The sequence below is a fragment of the Peromyscus leucopus genome, chromosome 2 (genome assembly GCF_004664715.2).
Source record: "Peromyscus leucopus breed LL Stock chromosome 2, UCI_PerLeu_2.1, whole genome shotgun sequence".
NCBI lineage: Eukaryota > Metazoa > Chordata > Mammalia > Rodentia > Cricetidae > Peromyscus > Peromyscus leucopus.
Genome location: NC_051064.1, coordinates 101,518,761 through 101,539,390, shown reverse-complemented (window position 1 = coordinate 101,539,390; position 20,630 = coordinate 101,518,761). Strand labels below are relative to the sequence as shown.

Genomic DNA, 20,630 nt, shown 5'->3' with positions numbered 1-20,630 from the left:
ATTGTTAAGAAACCCTCTCCTCATTAGAGAATAGGACTGTTTTCATACTTCCTTACGTTAATGTGCACAATATACATACCCAGAATCTATTAGGTTAGCCAAAGTCTGGTAACATCCATGTTTGCTAGCTTGAGAGGTGAGAACACACTCCATTACATACAGTGGACTCCCATGTCCCCATATGCAGTTTTGCTTTCTAAGATTTCAGATCAAATGTGGTCTGAAGGTATTCGGTGAAAAACTCTAGAAATAGTCCATACTTTTAAAAAATTGTCTTTGGAATTGGGAGTAGTGGCACATGGCTTTAATCTCAGCACTCAGGAGGCAGAAGCAGGTGGATCTCTGAGTTCCAGGCCAGCCTGGGCTACAGAGCAAGTTCCAAATCAGCTAGGGCTACACAGAGAAACATGTCTTGAAAAACAAAAACAAAAACAAAAACAAAACCTTTGAAATGTGAATACAAACAAGAGTTGATCTGTCATCTCCACACAGACCGTGTCTTTGTTGACCCTGTCCCCCGCCCAGGCTGGCATTATCCTCCCAGAGTCCCCTTTCCGCTCTCATGTCTCACACTTCACAACTTGGGTTCTGCACTGTGAACGGAACCAGCCTTTGTCCAGGGGTCTACACTGCACAGCCTGCTGCTGACTACTCAGCTATCAGATCACATATGCTCAGGCCCATACACTTTACTTAATAACTGCCGCAACCATAAAACCTTATTCTGGTGACTCAGATATCCAAAAGAGAGTCATAAAATGTTCCCTTTAGAGAAAAATACAGTAATACACTCGAACAGAAAACTCATTTGTGAAACTTTTATTACAATACCTTTGTCTCATGGTTATACTTTGTGAGTTACTGTTAATATTGCACTATGCCTAATTTATAAAGCCAGGCCTGTCATTAGTATGTATGTATGAGAGAATGTAGTATAATCTGGGTATTGGGGTTTCATCTGCAATCCCAGGTCAAGAGGCTAATAATGCAGAAGAATTGACCTGAGTTTGGAGCCACCCTTAGCTACTTAGTGAGTTCTAGGTAAGCCTGGACTACAGAGTTAGAACTTATCTAAAAAACGAAATAAAAACAATAACGATGATGGGTACTGACCCTTATTATGAAAGGCCAGGACTACCCATGGTTTCAGGCATCTATAAGGGGTCTTGCAATGTATCACCTTGGAGGAGGGGTTGTTGTACTGTACAATTTAGCAAAGTAAAAATTGCTATTATGCAAATGCAAAGAGGTTTTTTTTGTGTGTGGCCAACACTGCTCAGAATAAGCTCAGCGTAGATTTTCCCGGCGGTACCTGAGTATAGTCACAAGACAGGAAAGGAGGAACATGCTGAATAAAGGAGGGCTGGAAGAGCACAGCGCCATCATTACCAGTCCTGCAACACACCAAGAACCACAGAAACCTGAGGAAGGGAGCCATCGCTGGCCAACGGTGTGCTCCTTCCCTACACCTGATCCCTGCTTCAGTTTTCCTTAATGATCTGCTTCTTCTACTCTTGATATCTCATTTTCACTACTAATGTGGCTGGATTTGGAATCACCTAGGAGACACATCTGAGAGGGTGTTTCCAGATAGCTGTAGCTAAGGAGGGGAGATACATTCTCTATGTGTGTGGCACCATCCCATAGCTAGGGTCCTGGACTGGAAAACAAAAAGGGAAAAGATGAAAAGGTAATTTGAGCACTAACAGACATCTCTCTGCTTCCTGACTGTGGAACCATGTGACCAGCCACCTCCCGTTCCTGCCTAACACCCCTGCTGGGATGGACTATGTCTGTTTGAACCATAAACCAAAATAACCCTTCCTTGCTCCAGTTGCTGTGGAAGTTTTCCTTCCTTGAGCTGCTTTTCTTAGGCACGTTGTCATAGCAATGAGAAAATGACCAACACCTTCTCTTTTGCTTTGTTTTCTCTCTAAGGTCTTAAGATCAATTGCTCACTGCAGAGATCTCAGAGCTTCTATGAGAGCAATAAGGAGGACCACAGCACTAAGAAGTGAGTGATTGTCACCCTTCCCCTAGGACAGTAAGAGCAGAGACTTCAGCCAAAATATTTCACTGACAGAAAGACAGTGAGGTGCAACTAAATAATTAAAGCTCCTCCCCTAACAAGCTGTCGTCAGAAACAGAAATAGAGCAAAAATAGAGCTGAAGACTTCCCAGCTGGAAGCTCCAACAGAAAGAACCAGGACACTCGATGTGAACTAGGGTTTTACACAGTAGCTTCAATGCCTTAAAATAAACCCCAAGTCTATAGCAGAAATGAGGGCACGCTCTTCAATGATGAAGTTCAGAAGCTCACATGCTGTGCATGAACAAATCCAAAGGAGGAATGCCTTCCTTCCTTGGTTCTTAATAGATGAGCATGAGTTTATCAGTTACATTCTTCTTTTAATAACATAGAGTGGTATTACATTTTAAGATGGATAATATTATATGGAATTGCAATGTGAGAAACTGAGGCAGGATAGAAAAACCAAGTTCAGGGACCATAGGAAGGCGCAGGAGGCTTTCTCTTGAGCCTGGTTGAGTCTTTTACGAGCTAAGAGTCCAGAATTTTGACACAACTAACAAATTTTGTATAAAGAATGTCTATATAGGCCAGGTGTGATGGCATACACATTTAATCCCAGCATTAAAGAGGCAGAGGCAGTTATAGCTCTGTGAGTTTAATGATAATCTAGTCTACAGAGAGAACTTTAGGCCAGTCAAGGCTATATGGTAAGAGTTGATCTAAAGGGGGAAAAGATTACATATGTAGAGACAATATTCCCATTTTACAGAAGTATTTAAAATAAGAATGTTACACTAGCAACTAATCATGCTTAAGGCCTAAGTGCTTGTGACCACTGAGTTTAACCTTATTTTTTCCCCAGCTATAAACCTACATATTTCTAAAAATCCTATAAACAAGATTATAAACTTTATTTATAGTCAAAACTTGTCTTAATTTTATTGTGACCTAGTTAAGTATTCTTTTGACTTGTCAAAAGAAAAATAAAAGAAGGGGGGGGTTGTTTCTCAGAAACTCTTCAAGCAAAGAAAGTAACTTCAGAAGCCACTAAAATAATACATATGGCTAACACTAAGCAGGACTCTGAAGAGTTCACACCCACGTCCTTGGTATGAACTGGTTGTTTTCTAAGAGGCATTCCCTCTGCCTTAGTTGCCAGTGTTTAAATGTACATTCAAGTTTTATTTTAAAAATGTGTCTGTGTAATGTGTGTGAATATATGCAAGTTTGCATGTGTGTGCATGGAGGACTGAAGTTAACTCCAGGAGTCTTCCTTGATCGCTCACTATGGTATTGATTGGGGCAGGGTCTCTCAATTGAACAGCTTGATCTAGGGATTCTCTGTCTCTGCCAAATGAATGCTGGAATTACAGGAAGGTCATTGTGTATCTTTGAAGGAAGATGGCCCCCAAAGGGAGTGGCACTATTAGGGGGTGTGACCTTCTTGGAGAAAGTGTGTCACTGTGGAGGCAGGCTTTTAGGTCTCATATATGCTCAAGCCATGTCCAGTGTTTCAGACCACTTCCTACTGCCTGCCAGACATAGAACTCTCAGCCACTTCTACAGCACCATGTCTGCCTGCTCGCCACCCTGTTGCACCAGGATGAAAATGTAAGCCACCCCATTAAATGCTTTCCTGCCAGGGCCATAGTGTCTTTTATAGCAACTGAAACCCTAACTAAGACAGTCACCCAACCCAGCCACAGTTACATGGGTGTTAGGAACCTGAACTCCAGTCCTCACACATGCACGGCAAGTATTTTACCCATGGAGCCATCTCCCAGGCCCATAAATAGACAGCTTTGCTCCAAACTAACTTGTCCTGAAATGCTTTTACACAGTGGAGTCAAGAATCTCACCTTCATCTGAGTGATACTCTTTAAAGAAACGCCTCAGGTGGCCATAGGCAACAGCTGTGTCTCTCACCCAAGACAAAACTCGACCAGATACATTAAACTTCCGAATTAACTGCATTTACCTACATCTGCCACATCACTTGTCTCCTTGTTATGAAAAATTACTCCGACGAAAGCAACTTAAAGAGAAAGGGTTTATTCTGGCTGACGGAGTCCACTGGGGGTTGGGGTGGTGGTAGCAGGCAGGGAAGGCATGGCAGCAGAGGCAGGAAGCATGCACATTCAGGAAGAGAGGGTAGGACACCCCAGTGACCACTTCTTCCAGTGCGGGTGAACTTTTTTTTTTTTTTTTAGGAACACTCTATGTAAACCAGGTTGAACTCAAACTCAGAGATCCACCTGCCTCTGCCACCCTAGTGTTGAAATTAAAGATGTGTGCCACCATGTCCAGCTGAGGGTCCACTTCTTAAAGGTTCCACAACCTTCCCAAACCGTGTGACTAGCTGGGGACCAAGCGGTCAAACAAGAGAACCTGTGAAGATACTTGGCACGCACACTACAACTGCCCAGAATTTCATCCAGCACTAAATCCAGTTAGAGTCAGCACATGTACTGATCTACCCGTTGATGCCCCAGTCTCCCTGCTTACAGGATGGGGGCGGAAGGTACACGTAACTCTCTAGGTTGCTGTGGGCTGACAGACAAGGTGCATGGAAAGACTTAGCAACTCTGACCGGTATTAAGACTCAGTATTGGCACAACGCCCTCCACACAGCCCAGTTCTCGGCCCCTTTCTAACGGCAAGTCCTTCTTCCTCAGGGATCCACCTTTGATGGTGTCAGGAAATGGTTAGCAAACTCGGACAGCGATGGCTCACAGTGCTGTGGGGACCAGGATTCTGTACTCTGTCTGTAAGGCTGACTACTCACTCAGCCATCACCACCTCTGACGTGAGCTTTTCAGGCTGCAAATGGATTGTTTTAAGAATCACAAAATGGGATGGTTTTACCTTGGCATGTGTGAAGGTTGTATTCGGGACCTGCTCACAATACTCATTTGTGTCAGCTTTGACCAATCCATGTTTAAATAGCTTTCAGATATTAAAGCTCCAATACAGCTGTTTGTTTGTTGAGATAGTGTCAGTTTCTAGTCCTGACTGACCTGGATCTCACTATGTGGACCAGGTTGGCCTTGAACTCACAGAGATCTGCCTACCTCTGGCTCCTGAATGCTGGGATTAAAGGCAGGTGCCACCACACCTGGCCAAATACAGCTTTAATATGTAATGTATTCATATATAAAGTGTCAAAGCCAATGAAGTCACTGCCACAGTAAAACAAAAACAAAAACCTGGTCAATCAATTCTGCATGGCTAGATATTAAGTATCACTTCTGCCAAAATATTATGGAGAAACACAATTTTATTTCAATTTTGAAATTCTTTGCTCTTTCTGTGCCTCAGACTACTGATTCTATACCAGGAGATTTTATTACATGAAGTACCTTAGGGCAAAGTTATTTCACAAAAATGCTTGATAAATACACCAGGGTGTGGTAGTGAGGATGACATGAGCTTCTGGTGTAAATTAAGAGATTTTGTCCCAGAGATGCACAGAGTCTAGTGATTTACTTACTAGCTTCCAAATCACAGTCCAAATCATATTTAAGCTTTCCAAAATGTTTGAAATATGATTAGCTGGCAAGAAACAGAGGCTGTAGGCCAGAGCTGACACCAAGAGAAGACTATATGGAGCAGTGGAGAATACCTGGGTGAATCACTTGCCCTTTGTGAAATTTTTTTTTTCATATGAAAACAGTATCAGAAGACAAGATCTGAATTTACCCCTAGTTTTATGTCTCTATCCCGGGAAGGTATGAGAGGTACCCACGCCTTTTCTTTTCCACTGTACACGTACTGGACAGGACTCAGGTTGGGCTATCCTGCAGGCTCCACACAGCAGCCTAACCCACTGTGCCACCCAGTCTGCACCTTCCTGCTTCTGCTTTAACCTGACACATCACTCCGACCCCCTGCACAGCACCACTGGCCCGGTCTTCCCACACTTGCACTGCACGGAGGGTTATAAATAAATCTGATATTCACACGGCCACACCATGCCCCAGCCTGCACATGTTCTGGGCCTAATTGCTCTGGGAAGCCAGGGCTCTAGTGTAAGTCTCCTTCTGTGTGCATGGTAATTATATGCTAATGCCTTTTGAAATGAATCCAGTAACCCCCACATTAGAATTGAAAGGAAGGGTAAAGGAGCTGAGATTTAATCACACTGTCTTCTAGGAGCTTAACAGAAGATTTCTTTCACACATGAATTGTGCCATCGACCCACAGAACTCTCCGACTCTTCTACTACAACAATGCAATGGCACACGGACAACACCACGGTGACCACAGGCCCCAGATCAGTCACACACGAGGCTCTGGGAGAAAAGCAGAGTTTCTGACTTAAACGAAGACAGGAAATGTTTTTGATGAATTGTTTACTTCTTAGTTTGACTTCAGAGTCTTAATAGGTGAACTGACTATAAATCTCAGGAGGCAGCGAGCGAAGGAGTAACGTAACAGTCATGGCCAAGTAGTGATGAGGCCGAGAGCACGCAAGACATGTGGCTGGACCCCATTCAGGGCTGAGGCTGGGAAAATGACCGTACTTTGGGTGAGAGACAGCAAATACCCATGGTTTGCTCCATTCTTGTATTTTTTTTTTTTTTTTTTTTTTTGAAACAGGGTTTCTCTGAGTAGCTTTGTGCCTTTCCTGGATCTCGCTCTGTAGCCCAGGCTGGCCTCGAGCTCACAGAGATCCGCCTGCCTCTGCCTCCAGAGTGCTGGGATTAAAGGCGTGCACCACCACCGCCCAGCGGTTTGCTCCATTCTTAAAAGCCCATTTGCACAATGCAGTGTTCCAGCCATCTAATGCTCTGTGATGTCCATGGTCACGCTAGCTTTTAGCTTTTCTGGTACACATCATTAAATCGATTTCCTAGACTCAGCTAGCAAGCACATTCCGATTCTTCATATGTTAAAGAGAAATGACTGCATTTTTTTCCCTGAGCTATAAAAAGAAACCAGGGAATATTTTCCCACATCAGTTTATTGTCTGTCATCCTTGACCTAAAGTCAAAACTGTTACAAGAGAAGATGGATTACAATTGCCTAAGATTTGGGTGTTTGTTAAAGTGCTGCATGAAATTATCAAGGAATAAGATACTGCTCTGACATGACTTCAGAGACACTAGTATCAATATAAACAAACTAAAAAGACAGAAATATACAAAAACAGAATGACAGTTTTTGATCCTATCAGCTAATGTATGCCAGAGACTGTGGCAACACCTAGCTTAGCATATTATCACCGACTTCCCCAAAGGAAGGGGTGCCCCGAGGTTGATGCTGCCCTGGCACTGCACTGCTAGCTCTGTGAGAACAGGACCCAGTCTATGCAGTACCTGCTACAAGACAGCACCATTTACGGGTCTGATGCAAGTCACACCAACTATAAATCCAGAGAGGCTGTGAGCAAAGCAGTAATATTTAAGAACAAGAACAATGATGAAGAAATAATTGGAAATAACACTGTTATTTCCTGTGTTGGGAGTGCTGGGATTGGATTAAAGGTGTGTGCCATGACCGCCCAGTTGAAGTTACTCTTCTTTTTAATTTATGTGTACAAGCGGTTTGCTTTCTTATGTGTCTGTGTGTCATCTACATGTCTGATGCCCATTGAGGCCAGAAGAATACGTTAGAGTTATAGACTGTTATGAGCCACCATGAATGTACTGGAAAATTAAATGTGGGTCCTCTGGAAAGGCAGCCAGTGTTCCTAACTCCTGAGCAATCCACCCAGCCCCATGAGGTGACTCAATGGGCTCCTGGTGGGGCTGGACATCAGCAGAATAAAGCAGTGATTAAAAGTGTTAAACCTTGCCGGGCGGTGGTGGCACACGCCTTTAATCCCAGCACTCGGGAGGCAGAGGCAGGCGGATCTCTGTGAGTTCGAGGCCAGCCTGCGCTACCAAGTGAGCTCCAGGAAAGGCACAAAGCTACACAGAGAAACCCTGTCTCGAAAAAAAAAAAAAAAGTGTTAAACCTACAGCCCACCCCACATGATCTAGGAAGAACAAAGCACTAGAGACTGAGGGTCTGTAATGAAGCCACTCTAAAAATCCCATGAGCTGGTGTGCTCATCATTCATGCTGCCGTCCCAGCACTTGGGAGGCTGGGGTGGGACTCTCATACAAGCACACAAACCCCATTAATGCACAACAGGATTGGGAGTTTCTAAAGCTGCTGACCGTGGGAGAGTACCTGGAGGGTGGGACAACCAGAGACAGCATGGATGCTCTCCCCCAAAGCCCCACATGCATCCTTCTTTCCACTGTGCTGTGTGTGAATGCCCTCTGTAGTGTTCTCTAGACTGCATAGGCGGGTGCACACTGAATGAACTGTTTCCCTGTGTTCTAGGAGTTGCTCTAACAAATTCATCAAACCAAAAAGTGGCAGTATTAGGAACTTAAATGTGTGGCTTGGCAGGCATACCTGAAATGAAGGGTAAGTAATGTGTTTCCTGTTGAGCTAGATGCTATCTCCATGTAAACAGGTACCAGACTGGAATAAATTTAGGAAGGTATCCATCCAAGAACTTCAGGTTGTTTAGGGAACCCTCTTATTTTTCTGGGGTCAGCTGGTGTTGCACTGACTATATGGAAGATGAAAAACTGTTGGCCTCTTAGCATGCACTATGCTAAGCACACTGGAATGCAATTGCATTAGTTGTCAAAAGCACTGGGTCTTCTCAGGCCCATCTACGGCTGAATTCTGACACTGGCCTATCAGACACGATGCACACTACTCTGTGGCTACAGTGCGTTTGTTAGGAGTGTCTACTGAGTGTCAGAGGAGGAATAAAGCACAATGCTCCGGTAAGGCTGGATCCCACAGGCTAGTCCACCTGGAGCCCGGAATAAGGCAGAAAAGCTACAACTAGAATCAACATGTTTCCAGTTACTGAAGCGTTTCTATCCACCATGCAGGAGGGACTCTGGGTCTAAGCATACCCAATACCCAGAGTGACGTGATAGACCTGACTCCCAATAGACGTGAACATCATAAACCAGGAATCCCATGGATCTACACAAATGCAGTGCAACGATTGTCCTCTTGAAAACTGTGTCAAAATTTACATCCTGTTACGAAGAGGGAACTATGGGCCCAGATGAGACGTTCAACGGGAAATTAGGGTTCCGCTCTCAGGACTCCCTTAATCCACACATGGGACTGACAAACAAGAGCTGGTCTGCTCTAACGTCCAGTGTGGCTCAGTCTCTCAGGCACTCCCCATCTTTCACTCTGAGGCCCTGAGCGCCTCTGGACAGGCAACAAGGTCACCACGAGGTGTGGTTATTGAACCAGGACCGGAACCACGAGTCGATATCAATCTTTTGTTGGGAGGTACGGGCAGAAAGGAGGAGAAGGAGAAAGAAGAAAGTCTTCTTCACACTGTAACCTGTGGCAATGCGCCTCTAGCAACAACAGTTAAGGCATGGAGCCAGGGCACAGGTATGCAAGCACAGCAGTAGAGCACCTGCCTAGCATGGTCAAGGTACGGCCTTGATTCTCAGCCTATGCACACTTGCAGAGGGAGAGGGGGAGGAAGAGGGGGAGGGAGAGGAAGAGGGGGAGGGAGAGGGGGAGGGAGAAGGAAGTCGCAGAGTCTATTAAAGTACCACAGAGAACACAGTGACATCAGTGCTCACAGCATGACTCTTGGAGTCTGCCAAGTCTATGTTGTTTTTTGTTAAACATTTTTAATTATTTTTATGTGTAGGAAAATTTTGCCTGAACACGTGGATGTGAACTACATATGTGCCTGGTGCCTATGGAGGTCAGAAGAGGGTGTCAGATCTGGAACTGGAGTTACAGACAGCTGTGAGTCACCATGTGAGTGCTGGGAACAGAACCTAGGTTCTCTGTAAGAACAGCAAATGCTCTTAACTTCTGAAACATCGCTCTAGCCTTTAAGCTTGAGTTCTTATCCAAGTTTAGAAACTTATTTCTGTAATATAAGGCATTTATAATCCAGTTTTGTTATGCACAAAATGAGAGAAACAATTTCTATCCAAGGCTCTTAAGAACATCAAAGACAAATCTGTGCCGTGCACAGACTTGGCAGTGACAGTTTTTCACCACTATTAACCTCCATCACTTCAGTCTCCTCCCAAGGGGGTTCTAAACAGGAACTAAAGGCAATAAACTTGAAGCCTGGAGTATAATGGTTAATATATTCTGTCAAACCTCACTTTACTTGTTTAGTAATTATACTAGTTGGTGCCAATCCCTGTGTAGGTTCTCTTTGTGACACCGAGTTACAGAACAAGAAAAGAAGGGCACACTCCCAGGACGGGCTCCTCGGCAGGAAAAGGTGTCAGGTGGAGAGAAGCAGGGAGATGCTACAGTCTCCTTGCATTGGCTGCAGATGGATACGGCATGTTCTAAGTCTGAAGGGGAAACCATCCACACAAGCTCAGAGGCTGCTGCTTCATATAGACAGTGTGATGCCAGGGCCCTGGGACTGGGCCCCTCTAAAGGCCACATGCTGGAGTCTGTTTCCTATGAGGCCTTAGCAGTGGGCCAACACAATCAACAAGTTAGAAGAGGAAAACAGTTGGCTGTGTCTGGGACCAAGAGTGCATTATCTTTTACTTATGACACTTTGCAGTTTGTAAATACAAAGGCCTCCTTTATATGTTTCTTTTTTATCTCTTTTCTCTAAACTGGAGGCTATCTGAATGAAGGCACTCTCAGTGCTCATTTCCTTCTGTCCTTATGGATACTGGAAAAATGTAAACTGAATGAATGAAGAAAAGAAATATTAAATTCCTATAAATTTAAAACAAATGCACCAGATTCAAGGTTAGGAAAACAGAACAACCTTTTGAGATTACTAATGAGATCATCCAGATAGTAATTACCTGAGCACCAGTCCAGTTCCTGCTTTCTCTCTAAGTAAGGAAGCTATGTGACCTTAACTTGTTACCAATTCCCAATAAAAATTCCACCGACTTTGTATCTCGGTTTATTTTGCTTTCCTTTGACCGGATCTCACATAGTCAAGGATGGCTCGAGCTCACCATGCAGCAGAAGCTGGTCTTGAACTCCTGATCCTCTTGCCTCTACCTCCCAAACCCGCGGGGATTGCAGGCAGTGACACCATACCCAGCTGTCTACAGACTTTGTTGGCTCTAACTGATTCAGAAAAGCATCCACGTTGGCGTTCCTGTATGCTACCTTCACTACCTAGTCTGTGCACCAAAGGGCAGGTTGACAATGAATGGCTCTCACCTCTAGCAGTTCATCTCCAATCCGCATCCGTCCATCTGCAGCAGCAGGTCCCTCTGGGTTGATCCCCACCACAAATATGCTCATCCGGGACCTGTCTTTATTGCCAGCAAGACTGAGTCCCAATCCACTTTTATCCTTTTCCAGCTCGATAATGTGTAATTCTCCAGGCAGGTCTGCATATCTTTGCCTGATCTTTTCTATATTAGAAATGAAAAAAAAAAAAAAAAAAGAGCATGAGTATATATTATAGAGACGTCAGCATTCTCCATACTTAGTATAGTTCATCTACAGTGTTCTCTTAGAATAAATCGCTTAAGGTGTTCATGGCCTTGTGGGTAAGCTATAGTTAGCCATTATTTTTATCTCCACATAAGTTTAGACTGCCCACCCAACTTCCCACTTCTGGTTCCCATTAGCTTAGCCTTTCATGGACTGTTTTTCCTACAGATAGTTACCAAAATACGGGGAAATAATGGGCCCAAGCCTCCACCTTGCCACAAGATTTAGAAAATTTACTAAAGTGAAGTGTGAACAAACAAAGTATCTGGTTTTAGAGATAAAATATTGAACCAAACAGTTATTGTTCCTACTCTCATAGACTTAAGATTTGGTCAGAAAGAAAATCAACAATTTATTATGCTTAAAATACAGTTATTTAAACATATTTGTTTGTCACACTAGGGATTGAATCTAAGGTCATGTGTGTGATTGGCAAGAGGTTTTCCATTTGCCCATAGCCCATACCCTAAAATATACTCTTGAAAATATAGAAACAACATAAAGTAAAATTGGATCAAGTGAAAGGAAGAGGAATTAAATATCCGTTTAGCTGTCAGATCTAAAAGCCATCCATAAACACCCACACATCCATCAATCAATGCAATGTTTTATCTCTATGGGGTTCGACTTCTCCTTCATGGTGTTGAAGGTCCTCATAGTCACGGTTTATATGTGTTTATCAGTTCTCTCTTTCCATCTTCTAGCTCACCCGTGTGCTGGCTTATATTTTGTCAACATGACACATGATAGCATCAACCGGGAAGAGGGGACCTTGATTGAGAGAATGGTCCCATCAGACTGGCCTATAGGCAAGTCTGCGGTAACATTTTCTCGATTGATGATTGGGAAAGGAAGGCCAGTCCAGGTGTGTGATGCCAGCCCCAGGCAGGTGTTTCGGGTTGTATGAGGAAGCAGGCTGCCTAACCCTTGAGGAGCAAGCCAGTAATCAGTGTTCCTCCATGGTTTCTGCTTCAGCTCCTTCCCTGACTCTCCTTCATGATGGACTATGAACAATACGCTGAAATAAATGAACCCTTTCCTCCCCAAGTTGCGGTTGGTCAGTGTGTTACCACAGCAACAGGAAGCAAGCTAAGGAGCCTTGTCATGTCCACACTGTGGTCTAAACCACCTAGCTCGGCTCCCGGTTGGGCCCCTTTTCACTTGTACTGGTTCTGTACAACAAAACCACACTAGTACATCAATGGGAGATAACACTGCTCAAAGCTGGTCTTGGATCCCACACAGCGCCAGCTCAGGAAGTAAATGACAGAAGGAAAAAGGGAAAATAGATGCAGACAAGCTTGTTTAGATGAGAATGGCTACAGATCACTGTGGTACCAATTACATGCTGGCAGATGCACACATGCATCTGACAAAGCTGGATGTGACAGAAAATGCTTTTAGGCCCAGCATGCAGGAAGCTGAGGCAGGGGGATCATCAGTTCAACGCCAGCCTAGGCTACATAGCAAGGCTCTGCCTCAAAAAACAAAACAAAACAAAACAAACCAGAAAACACAAACAGTCAAGATGTATAATATATATGTGTGTTAGTTTTAGGGCTGAAGAGATAGCGTATTGAATCTGGAGATCACTGATTGATAAGGCTGGGCGGCCAGTGACTCCAGGGCGCATCTTGTCTCTGCTCCAGGGCTAGGATTTCAGACCTGCTTCTGGGCTGGAGATCCCAACTCAGGTCCTCACGCTTCCACAGCGAGCGCTTTACCTACTGAGCACCCCTGCCCCTCCCCCCTGGTCTGGGTGTCATATCAGTTTTTGTGGCTGGTATTATTTTATTTTGCTGCTGCTTTTCTTTATTGAGGCAGGATTTCATATAGCCCACGCTGGCTTCACACTCAGTATGTAGCTGAGGATGACCCTGAACTTCTGGCCCTCCTGTCTGATCTCCCAAGTGACAGGAGTGACGGGCACAACACTCATGGCTGGCATACTCAGATTTCTCCCTCCCCTAACAGACGAGATTCAGCAAGGAAAAAAGATGGCTCTCTTATGAAACTTGTTATGTAATTGCCAGTTTGTGGTTTAGGTCTGAAATGTCCTCATGGCTTCTGCATAAAGACTTGGTTCTGTAATGGGGCTGGGCCAGGGCCTGGGGACTGAGCGGATCATAATCGCTCTGACTGAATCAGTGAAATAATCCATTACAGATTCACAGTTTAAGGAACTTCGGGGAAGAGGGGTGTGTTATAAAAGCAAACTCTCTGCTTCCTAGACACCATGAAACAATTTAATATGATTCAAGCTAAGAACATATTAGGAAGACAGATAAATTCCAGTAATCTCAACAGTCAAAAATCAAGACATCTTTCTCAGAAAAATCACCATGGCAGGATCCTAAAGGACAAAGTTCAAAGATGATGTTAATAGATAAAGACAGCTATGCATTTTTAAGATTAAAAATAAAGGGGCTGTGTTGGAGCACACCTTTTTAAACCCAAGAACCTGAGAGGCAAAGGCAAGTGATCTCCAGGTTGGGGGCCAGCCAGGTCTACATAATGAGTTCCAGAACAGCCAGGGCTACTCAGAGAAACGCTGTCTCGAAAAATCAATAAATAAACAAACAGACAAATAGCTGGTAAAACAGGATACTTTCTGACGCTATATCCACAGGTAGAAAAAAACAATGGAGATTTGTTACTGAAGAGTTAATAAATAGAAGTTATACAGATAAAGCAGAAAAGACCTCTAGCTTCAACCGAAAAGCTCAAAAGGCCCAGGTGTGTGAGGACATGGTCAAATTTACCAGTGAGTTTAAAACTGCAAGTTAAGTGGATATCCAGGGCAGGGTTTGTAGACCAGGAGGCCCTGAGTCCTACCTCCACCACTATCCATCCAAATAAATGATTATCCAAATAACAAATGAGACATTAAGTAAACGAGGCTATTAAAATAAAGCACGTTAAATCACCAGCCTATGCAGAAATAAGGACATGTACCGGGGCCGGAAGTGCTGACAGTCACTGCCACTCTGAACAGCTATCAGGCTTTAAACCATCAATTCCAATCTTGCTATATGCCGCTTCCCAATCTGACATGGGTATTGTCTTAATTAGGGTTACTGTTGCTGTGATTAAAAAAAATAAAAACACCATGATCAAAAGCAACTTGGGGAACAATGGGTTTATTTCACTCACAGCTCTATATAACAGTTCATTATCCAAAGCAGTGAGGGCAGGAACTGAAGCAGGGCAGGGACCTGGAGGCAGGAGCTGATTTAGAAGTCAGGGAGGGGTGCTGTTTACTGGCTTACTCCTTGTGGTGGCTTGCTCAGCCTGTTTTCTTATAGAACCCAGGACCACCAACCCAGGGATGGAAACACTCACAGTAGGTTGGGCCCTCCCCATCAATCACTAATTAAGAAAATGCCCAACTGGCTGGCCTACAGTCCCATCTTATGGAGGCATTTTCTCGATTGAGGCTCCTTCCTTTCGGATGACTTGCAGCTTATCATTCACTAGGATGGCTGAATGCTTGCTCAGGACACACTGCTAACATTTTTCAGCCACAGAATTTATGTAATTCTACAACTTATTTTTAGATTCACAGCTAGAAGGCGATTAAAAGAAGATGATCCCATTTTTCTGATACATTGATTGCTGTGTTTACCCCATCCCTTAGAGAGATAGGACTTTCTCCTACAGCTCCTTGCTTGGACTCTGGAATTCTGTTTTACAGATAAAGAAGACTTTAGAAGAAAGATCTTATAAAAGGCCATGAAGTCATCTTAAATTCACCCCATGCTATTTTTAGACAAATAGACTTTAGATTTCTTCTTCAGTCTGAGGTGCTATGTTTAGGTTAGAAATCTTCTATTCTCCCAATCGCTCCTTCCACGAGGGAGACCTGAGCACTCGCTGTGCCTCTGAATCCTTCCCACACAGATGGCATGACGGCCAGGTTCCTGGGATAATCTGGCCAGAGTTCAGTTGGGTCTGCGGGACCCGAGGGGTACAATCTGTTCAGCACACTACAGCCTTCCTTCTGATAAGCGGAATGGTGGCTGTTAAGAAGCTTCCTTTATAGCAATTACTACTTTATCTTTCTTTTCAGGCAGGTCCTGCTGGTGACCCTGGCAGACCTTAAGCTCGGGATCCTCAAGTCCTCTTTAAGGAGTTGCAACAGTGGTTACCCAGCCTATCCACTCGGGGACTGGTCAAGCTAGCTACTGTCAGCACTCAGAATGCAACATCCCAAACATGAGAATCACACCGAGGAGCTGAGAAAACTGCAGAAGCAAGTCCTGCTACCTAGCCCCTCACGAGAGTCCCTGGGACCAGAACGCCTCTTGTGTCTTCTTCACTGAAGCCAAGGAAGCTCACTCTCTGACTTGTTCCCTCTTCTCTTAACTGAAGTTCATGTGACAGGTGCCTTGCCTTATACCCCGAGGGGGAAAAAAACTAGGGAGCCAAGAACCTGAGAACAGGGCCTGTGGAATTCTGCCCAACGCGGCACCATCACACCACATCCCTTATCCTCCAACCATCTTTCTGTATGTCGGCCTTTAAAGACAGTATTCTGAGTTTTTGGATCTTCATTTCTAAAGGATCTGGTGTCACATAAAATTTTAGCTGAATAAATATTATGACTGGGGCCAGTGAAATGGTTTGAATAGGTAAAAAAAAAAAAAAATGCTTGCTGCCAAGCCTGACAATCTGAGTTCAGCAGGACACACACAAACACACAGACACAGACACACACACACACACAAACCAACTCACTCAAACAGTCCTCTGACCTCCACATGTACATCATAGCAAACAAACAATAAGTAAACATTACTATAATATGAAAAAAGTTTTCTTCTGTTAATTTGACTTTTTGTCATGGTTGTCTCTGTCATAAACCTTGAGGTAAGAAACCGACACTGCTTTCCCCGCCTACTACTTGTCAACTGTGGTGCTTATGAGAAGAAACAGTGACTGGGCCTCAGTTGTTGAGATTCCACACTGAAGAGCTTGGGCAGGGAATCTGTTACTATGACGAAGTACTGACATGGCCCTTGTGGGTCACCATGGAATCCCCTCCCATGCAGTGCAGTATGTTTTCCAGTTAAGACCACGACAGTCCATCATGAAAACTCCCAGAGAGCGGGTAGAAGGCAGCCCTTTCACAAGTCCCTCCTCACCAAAACCCCCTCTCTACTGCCGTGACTCAGGATGAAATATGAGCTTTGGGCCATACAATGGATAACTTTAGAATCCCAGTCACTTCTCTCCTCCTTCCCATGTCCAAGTATATCCTCCATCTAGCCCAGGTCCAGGCAATTGCCAGCAATTTGTATCCTACTCAGTATGTATAATAAAAGATGAACTATAATTTTAAATCGGGAAAAGAAAAGTCAAGCTAGCATGCTGTTCAAACATAACCCGGTCTGTATCTATAAACTAGGTATGAAGTTTCAATTCTGGGCTGTAACATCAGACATGTGGTTCTGCAGCAGGAGAATCCCATGTGGGGCTGAGCTCAGGCCCACCAGTAGTCCGTTCCTTGACAGCTAGCAGAGAGGGAAGACAGTGTATAAGAGAACAGTTCTCTTAACTCCAACGCCACAAACAATGTATTGTTTTAAAGTGGTAAGACAAAGTGTAATTTTCTGTACTAATATCCAGCCAGACTCTCCCATAAAATAACAACTTAAAACTCATATTTTCTTTTCTGTATACACAAATATATAAACAAAACCCAGACATACCAACTCACAAATTATGTAATACTAGCTTTAAACAATAAAACAGTGTTATAATGATGCAGGGTCTTAACCACATCTGATTCTATTTTACGTTATTCATTGTGGTGTTGGGATGAACCCAGGCCTCATACGTCCATGCTAGACATGTACCCAACCATGGAGAATCCACCTCAGTTACACTCTCCTTTTGTTTACTCATCTTTTTTCCTTCCTTCCTTCCTTCCTTCCTCCTTCCTTCCTTCCTTCCTTCCTTCCTTCCTTCTTTCCTTCCCTCCTTCCCTCCCTTCCTTTCCTTTCTTCCTTTCTTGACAATCTCACTTCATTGCCCAAGTTCCCAGAGAAATCCTTGAATTCAAGATTCTTCCTCCACTTCTCAAGAAGCTGGGGCCACAGGTACACCCAAATTGCCAATCTTATTAAGTTTTGTTGCCTTTTTCTATTAGATGTAGGACCAGCTCTCTCCTCCCAACAATACAGAGCTTGGCAACTGAGAAACTGGCAAAAAAAAAAGGTTACTCATCTCCCTGAAGCAGGCTGTAAAGCCTAGAAAGGATTTCTGATCAGCAATCTTACAGGTTGCTAGGGTACTGCAGAGATGCCCTGTCTACACTGGGATAAGGAACATGCTTACCTCTGATGCCCTGTCTACACTGGGGAAGGAACATGCTTACTTCTGATGTCCTCTCTACAATGAGATAAGGAGCATGCTTACCTCTGATGCCCTGTCTACACTGGGATAAGGAACATGCTTACCTCTGATGCCCTGTCTACACTGGGGAAGGAACATGCTTACATCTGATGCCCTGTCTACACTGGGATAAGAACATGCTTACCTCTGATGCCATGTCTACACTGGGATAAGAAGCATGCTTATCTCTGATGCCCTGTCTACACTGGGATAAAGGAGCATACTTACCTCTGATGCCCTGTCTACACTGGGATAAGGAGCATGCTTACCTCTGATGCCCTGTCTACAGAGGGATAAGGAGCATGCTTACCTCTGATGTCCTGTCTGCACTGGGATAAGGAGCATGCTTACCTCTGATACCCTGTCTACAGAGGGATAAGGAGCATGCTTACCTCTGATGCCCTGTCTACACTGAGATAAGGAACATGCTTACCTCTGATGCCCTGTCTACACTAGGATAAGGAGCATGCTTACCTCTGATGCCATGTCTACACTGAGATAAGGAGCATGCTTACCTCTGATGCTGTCTACACTAGGATAAGGAGCATGCTTACCTCTGATGCCCTGTCTATATTGAGATAAGGAGCATGCTTACCTCTAATGCCCTGTCTACACTAGAATAAGGACCATGCTTACCTCTGATGCCCTGTCTACACTAGGATAAGGACCATGCTTACCTCTGATGCCCTGTCTACACTGAGATAAGGAACATGCTTACCTCTGATGCCCTGTCTATACCAGGAAAAGGTACATGTTTACCTGAAAACACAAGGCTTCAGAGAAGAGTCTGCACAGATACATTTCCCCAGTTTACCTCCATCAGAATACATGCCACTTATTTCTCCAAGACTACTCATTTTTTAAAAATTAAGTTTATTCTTTTCTTTGGAACTTCTTTCTTCCCAAAAGTTCCCATGTCACACAACATCTGTACTTAATAAAAGTTGTTTTCTTTCTTCTGTTACTCTGCACCAGGACCTAAGATGGAAAGACGCTGTCCTCTTTATACAGTTCTACAGAGCCAGGGAAGTGGCTGTGCTTCCCATTTCAAACAACCTGGGTGCCCTTCTTCCCCTTCTAACTGGAGACCACATGAGGAAATAAGTCACCTACTTCCCTCTACCCTAGGCTAACTCATGTACCCTGAATGAACATCAGATCAGCATAACAGGACAAAATAGTCCTGGGGCTCGGCTCAGCAGTCAAATTTGTTTTAAATACAGATTTTCCACTCCTGTGACAATGTTATTTAGAAAACAAACAAACAAACAAACAAAAAAATCAAAACACTCCAGTTGCTCACAACTCCCTATTAAAGCATCAGATGTCTTTTCCTTGTCTAAGGAAGTCAGAAGGATTTCTTCAGTGGGCCTCGGAGTGCTTTGCCATCATCACAGGATATTAGGTGTTGCTAAGTAACAAAGCCTTTCTCCCGGAAAAACACTTAATTCAAGTCACTGCCCAGTATTTTAATAGCAAATGCTCAACCCACTGGAATAGGGATTCAATGCAGTTTCAGAGGGTTTAGCTACCTGGTCTTCCTCCAAGAGCAACGAGTCCAATGTTACAAAGGCGGTAAATGTTTTCCCCCACACTAAGGACAATAACGTCATTTGTTAAAAATCAGTTATGATAAACACCCCAGTCTCTCTTTTCCTTATTCAGTTAACAACTTTTTAAATTTTCTGAGTTAGTATATGCAGACTTGAGAAGTAAATATAGCTGAAGGAAAACCAAAGCTAATCAGAAGAAGCAAAAACGTGAGTGAGCTCAAGTGGCATGTCTCAGGCGAATATTCATATCAAACAGAAAATGATAACACATTAGCACAAAGAAACTAACAATGCAACAAAAAGCAGGCTATGAAGTACAGTCAGCATTTCTGCCAACATGTGGGTTTGATAACGTTATATAAATCTATATGGGAAATTAACAATCAAAACACAAAACCAGGAAGCTAGGAAGCACAAGAGTACCTAATATTCAGGTTGCTCTTAGGTGTTAGACATTGCTCCCAGCATGCACAGCTGAGCGCCTCTGGTTTTTATGAAGGTTCTTGGAGGAAGGAATCTATAGGGAGGAGCAGGTACTGAAGCTGGGCGACTCGGAGAGTTTGCCTCTAGAATCCATAAGAGAATCTGGTCCAGAACTAAAAAGTACTACAGTTTAAAATTATTTACTTCCCTTGTATTCGATACAAAAATAAAATAACAAATTTAGAATAAAAAGTAAGAGAGCCAACTTAAGTAAGAGTCATTATTTCCCGAAGACAGCATACAGCATGTGTGTGTGTGTGTGTGTGTGTTGTGTGTGTGTGTGTAGAGGGTGAGGGAGGCCTCAACTAGGAGAGAAATCTTCAATTTTCCCATTAGATGAATCAAAACTAAACCAAACAATATGTGGACAGAAAACTTTAAGACAAGGCTTTATGCTAGTAATAAAATTAAGGTGAACCTTTCTTGTTAGACACTATGGTTACCTCTTGGCACACTCTACATCATTAATTAGAATCTTCACAACATCCACTTATAGTAGAGAAAACAAACACAAGAAAAACGAGGCAGAGAAGCAGACAGACTCAATCAACAGGCCGGCCTGCTTTATTGGAACAGAGAGGGGCTCAACTTTCCAAGGAATGAAGGTTGAGCATGTTTAGAGGTGCTGTGTACACACACACACACACACACACACACACACACACACACACACACAC

The 20,630-nt window shown here is 43.7% G+C and overlaps 1 protein-coding gene across 1 annotated transcript in view; it reads right to left on the bottom strand.

Annotated features, from left to right (window-relative positions):
- Positions 1–20,630, bottom strand: part of Patj (PATJ crumbs cell polarity complex component) — a 332,069-nt gene that overhangs the window by 146,957 nt on the left and 164,482 nt on the right. The window contains 1 exon segment of the mRNA XM_028870280.2: positions 11,243–11,439. Coding sequence (XP_028726113.1) covers positions 11,243–11,439 — 197 coding nt within the window.